Source organism: Oncorhynchus tshawytscha, linkage group LG05 (assembly GCF_018296145.1).
Source record: "Oncorhynchus tshawytscha isolate Ot180627B linkage group LG05, Otsh_v2.0, whole genome shotgun sequence".
NCBI classification, from domain to species: domain Eukaryota; kingdom Metazoa; phylum Chordata; class Actinopteri; order Salmoniformes; family Salmonidae; genus Oncorhynchus; species Oncorhynchus tshawytscha.
In genome coordinates, this window is record NC_056433.1 from 77,178,535 (window position 1) to 77,184,534 (window position 6,000).

The 6,000-nt window shown below is 44.9% G+C and overlaps 1 protein-coding gene across 4 annotated transcripts in view; it reads left to right on the forward strand.

The window, feature by feature from the left end:
• kank4 (KN motif and ankyrin repeat domains 4) overlaps nucleotides 1-3,509 on the forward strand; it is a 137,532-nt gene extending 134,023 nt beyond the window's left edge. For all 4 annotated transcript variants that reach the window (XM_042322393.1, XM_042322394.1, XM_042322396.1 and 1 more), the window contains one exon: nucleotides 985-3,509. In XM_042322393.1, coding sequence (XP_042178327.1) covers nucleotides 985-1,143 — 159 coding nt within the window. In that variant the 3' untranslated portion in view covers nucleotides 1,144-3,509. The remainder of the gene's footprint in view (nucleotides 1-984) is intronic.
• Nucleotides 3,510-6,000: the final 2,491 nt, after the last annotated feature.

The window sequence follows — 6,000 nt, forward strand, 5'->3', positions numbered from 1 at the left end:
TGACAGACGTGACAGAGCCTGGAGACGCCGTGGAGAACGTTCTGCTGCCTGCAACATCCTCCAGCATGACCGATTTGGTGGTGGGTCAGTCATGGTGTCGGGTGGCATTTCTTTGGGGGGCCGCACAGCCATGTGCCTCCATGTGCTCTCCAGAGGTAGCCTGACTGCCATTAGGTACCGAGATGAGATCCTCAGACCTCTTGTGAGACCATATGCTGGTGCGGTTGGCCCTGGGTTCCTCCTAATGCAAGACAATAGTAGACCTCATGTGGCTGGAGTGTGTCAGCAGTTCCTGCAAGAGGAAGGCATTGATGCTATGGACTGGCCCGCCCGTTCCCCAGACCTGAATCCAATTGAGCACATCTGTGACATCATGTCTCGCTCCATCCACCAACGCCACGTTGCACCACAGACTGTCCAGGAGTTGGCGGATGCTTTAGTCCAGGTCTGAGAGGAGATCCCTCAGGAGACCATCCACCACCTCATCAGGAGCATGCCCAGGCGTTGTAGGGAGGTCATACAGGCACGTGGAGGCCACACACACTACTGAGCCTCATTTTGACTTGTTTTATGGACTTTACATCAAAGTTGGATCAGCCTGTAGTGTGGTTTTCCATTTTAATTTTGAGTGTGACTCCAAATCCAGACCTCCATGGGTTGATAAATTTGATTTCCATTGATACTTTTTGTGTGATTTTGTTGTCAGCACATTCAACTATGTAAAGAAAAAAGTTGTCAGGGCACTGGTCCTCTGTGGCAATGGCCTTTGTGTGGTGTAGATTTGAGCTGTGTGGCTCATTACCCAGGTCTCATGTTTCTGAGGGGAAGGGGTCTAAAGTACACGTCCTCTGGCTTGTGGAGAGGGCACTATTCACTCTTCTAACATGATTGAACCCACACCATTTTTATTTACTCCATGAGTGAAGAAACATTCTCTATACCCCTCTCACCCACCTCTCTCTCTCTCTCTCTCATTGTCTTTAGGATGGTCAGAGTGCTCTTTCGGTTGCGGTAGCGGCCTCCCACAGTGATCTAGTTGACCTTCTGAAGACCCATTCTGACTCCACCACCCAGGCCTCTAACCTCTCCTCCACCACCACTTCAGCCACCATTATCACCACCACCACCGCCTCTCTCCTCTGAGTCCTCTCCAGAAGCCCCTCTCTAACCCCCACCCCAACACAGAACTCCCCCACCCTAGACCCACCATAGCCCGGACCCCATTCGCCAGACCCAACCCCACCCTAGACCCCCGTGGAGGACAGAAAAAGGCTGTATTCACCACCACTCAGCTCACAGGCCTACTGGACCTGTGCTGCAAGGAACCAGAATAACACACATTATTCACATTTCTGCCAATATTCCGTGGGCGGGACTCTGGAGTTATGTATCAACCGTTTGGCAGCCAGCCAATCAAAGAGGGACCTGTGTGTGTCAATCAAAGAACCCGTAGCCGTGGCGACAGTGGGGATCGACAGGTGATCCATGAAGAGTGCAGAAAGACAACAGAAGGATGATGGATTGATGCTTTCCAAAAAAAAATGCTCTTCAGGCAAAAATCTTCTTAAGCACATGATCTACCTTCAAAATCTGTCATATTATTATCAATAATATGGTTTTTCTTCCTTTTTATTCCAATGATGACATTACTATTATTTTATATTTGGACATAAGCCATTTATTAAACCATAAAGTCAATGTTATAATAGTGTTTTATCAGACACACAAAGTATATTTATTTTGCGTTGCACTCTGTTGCACTTGTTGCACTTGTTTCACTCTGTTTGATTGATATTCACACTGTACATATCATATCCATGCTTGGTTTGTTTTCATCAGTATGACTTAACGATTGACTCACTGGGAGGTCTTCCAATATGAAGGGTGTATAGTAGGATGCAGCATGCAGCAATATAATAACAAAAGGCAGAATCTTCCGAAGCTACTAAACTGCAGTATGATGTAGTAACTCTCCACTTACTACTCTTCTCAACTTTCTACAACTCTTTTTCTCTTTCTCGCTCTCATGCACTAACCTGGTCTCAGAGCATTTCATATGTTTCTGTACGTACAGTAAATCCTAGACATTCCATTTAGTATGATATGTTACGTTTTGTATGGTATGTATTCAAATGTGGTTATCCATCACACATTTCGTATGATATGTTACGGATTACAATTCATATTATATGTTACGAATTTTCATAACAAACAATATTTAATGAATTTGCTAAACGTATGATATGTAACGAATTCTAGCTGGTGGCTATAGTTAGCTAGCGCGCTAAAGTTAGCTAGGCTAGTGGTTAGGGTTAATTATTATTATTTTATTTTGTACTTTTACCCCTTTTTCTCCCCAATTGGTGGTTACAGTCTTGTCCCATCTCTGATACTCCTCTACGGACTCGGGAGAGGCGTAGGTCGAGAGCCATGCGTCCTCCAAAACACGACCCTGCTAAGCCGCACTGCTTCTTGACACACTGCTTGCTTTACCCGGAAGACAGCCGCACCAATGTGTGTCAGAGGAAACACCGTACATCTGACGACCGAAGTCAACTTGCAGGCTCCCAGTCCGCCACCTTCCCTTAACCCGGACGACGCTGGGACAATTGTGCACCGCCTCATGGGTCTCCCAGTCAAGGCCAGCTGTGACACACTACCTGGGGCTGTCGTGATGCCTTAGGCCGCTGCGCCACTCGGAAGGCCAGGGTTAAGGTTAAGTTTAAAGGGTTAAGGTTAGGGTTAGAGGAAGGGTGAGCTAAAAGGGCTCAGGTTAGGTAAAGGGTTAGTTAAAAGGGTTAAGGTTAGGGTTAGGGCAAGGGTTAGATAACATACTAAATAGTTGCAAAATATTTTGAAATTCGAACTCGCAACCTTTGGATTGCCAGACGTTTGTGTTATACACTCACCCATCCACCCCTAGATGTTTGCGTTCTACATCCACCCATCCACCCCTAGATGTTTGCGTTCTACATCCACCCATCTACCCCTAGATGTTTGCGTTCTACATCCACACATCCACCCCTAGATGTTTGCGTTCTACATCCACCCATCCACCCCTAGATGTTTGCGTTCTACATCCACCCATCTACCCCTAGATGTTTGCGTTCTATATCCACCCATCCACCCCTAGATGTTTGCGTTCTACATCCACCCATCTACCCCTAGATGTTTGCGTTCTACATCCACCCATCTACCCCTAGATGTTTGCGTTCTACATCCACCCATCTACCCCTAGATGGTTGCGTTCTACATCCACCCATCCACCCCTAGATGTTTGCATTCTACATCCACCCATCCACCCCGACCAACTACCCTCCTTTCGTTTTTGCCTTAAGTAACCATCTGTCTTACGTAATCATATCATACTAAATTGGGTGTCTTGGATTTACATGCAGAATAGTACAAAATGCTCTGAGACCAGGTGGCACGCGCGCACACACACACACACACACACACACACACACACATCCTTAGAGACAAACACATACACGAGTACACACACACACACATCCTTAGAGACAAACACATACACGAGTACACACACACACACACACACACACACACACACACACACACACACACACACACACACACACACACACACACACACACACAGTCTCTTCCACTGTAATGTATCATTCCATTTGTCTGCCTGCTTTATAGATTACAAATCAAATAATGTATGCAACCAAAATCGCTACAAAATGCACAAAGAATGTCAGTTTTACATTCCAGAATCCAGATAGCATTCAGCAGGCCTCCTAAGGAACAACATCACAGCACTTAGCACAGGAAGCAACACAGTAGAGATCTCTCCATTACTGGCCAGACTAGTAACATGTTCTCTACTGTCCTCTGCAGTCAGTGATGTTACACAGCTCCTTCTCCCATGTGGACACAAATGCAGGTTTCACTGCTAGAAAAGTAGAAATGTTGTTCTTAGGGGGATTGTGCCTCTCTCTTCCACCCCAATTTTCTCTCTATATTGAACAATAGGGCACTGGTGCAGAGAAATGACATGAGAATATACTATCTATCCTATCAGAAGAGGTCCCAAAGGAGAGGTGCTGTACTCACCAGGTGGAGTGGTGCTGTCTCTCTTTCTCACCTGTTTATCACAAGGCAGGCCTAGGAGCTGAAGACTGACCTCAACTGGTTAAAGGTCTATATGGAAACCTAACTGTACATACATATACAGTATTGTGGAAAATATATCTGGTATGGTCTGACATTTGCTCTTAAATATATTTAGTATTTATTAAAAATGCTATATTTTTACAATATACAGTATATGCATGGGCCAATAGTCCAATGATTGTGTTGGAATATGTGAATTTATTGGTTCTTCTGGATGGTATATTTAAGCTAATTGGTCTACTTTAAAAAGCAATGTAACTTTTCATTGGTTGGGTGGTTCACGTTTGTCTCTCATTGGACAAAACTGTGTGCTGTACTGTGTCAACAGGACTGACTGTTGTGAGACTGTACTTCTACATTACAATCAGATGAAAACAGCTGTACCTGCCTGTAATATTCCTACTATCAAATTTACTTTTATGTTAACCATTTACAAATCAAAGAATTGCTTCTAAATAAAAAGGAGACTTTGAAACTGGTGTGTGTAGAAGTTTATTATGTCACAATTCAAAAGATGTATATTAGCCTCTGTACACTATTATGGACAGAGTCAATCCACATGGCGGAAGATCTGCGTTATAGCGAGATTGAAATGTAAAGGTAATTTCCAAATAAGCCGGCATAGTGTTTACCGTAAACGCAGTCTCTGCAAACATTGCCTTTACATTTCAATCGCACATTACCACGGATCTTCCGTGATACGGATTGAATCTAGGCCTTTTACAAAGGATTTATAGTATACAAGCACCACTCGCCACACTAGCCTCGCACTCATGTGGGTGCTAAGAATCTAGCAAGCATGCTAGGTAGCGGTACGTATCAACAGTCATTGTTAGCCAATCCAGTAGGGGTTGGAAGCTATGGTAAGCTTCAATTGGTCACTCGCATCACGATATCGCGGAGGATTTGAGTACATTTCCGCTTTCCCCAACTTTAGTCCCGCCCTGTTCAGCTCCCTCCCCCATGCTCGCATTGCCCACGGTCCACCGCCCACGGTCCACCGCCCACTCCGCTTCTCTCACTTGCCTTCTATTGAAAGTGAATGGCATCTGATGTGTCACCGCATGATGCAGCTTCCTAATGTAAACGGGTCGTTAGTCTCTGACAGGACTGAATTAGTGCAGACATGTTTATTTTCCTTTCTCTGTGCTGTCCATCTAGAACACAGACCTCACAGGCAGCTGTCCGCCTCCACAGAGTCACAGACGTTCACTGAGCCACTGTTACTCTGCCAGACAAACCGCTCACCCCAGGGACATCACAGATGACATTAAATGCCATGTGTCACTCACTACAGCAGGGGTTTCAAAGATATTCCACAGAGATATTTTGGGTTTTATCCTTTCAATTAAGACCTAAACAAACAGACGAGGGGAGTCCCTTCCTAATCCGTGACCTTCATTAATCAATCAAATACAAGTGAGGAGAGAAAACCCACAGACAATCGGCCTTCCATGGAATGTGTTACTTGCGCTACTGTGTGTGTGTGTGTGTGTGTGTGTGTGTGTGTGTGTGTGTGTGTGTGTGTGTGTAAAACTAGCTTGTACCAGCAGATGGCAATGTTACTCTAGGATAAAGACCAGTGTGAGAGTTGCCTCAGAATGCCAGCATGTTTGTCAACAGGCTGATCTCCGATCCAAATTCTCACAATAACCTTGCGTTATATAGATAGATGTAGCCTACCTTAAAAAGAAAAACGAAACAAAGATTAACGTTGAATACTAAGCCGCTATCATAGTCAGGTACAATGGCTTTACCTCTCCATGCTGCGGCTGCTAACTGTATAGAACACATCTTTACCTCTCCATACCTCTCCATGCTGCAGCTGCTAACTGTACAGAACACGTCTTTACCTCTCCA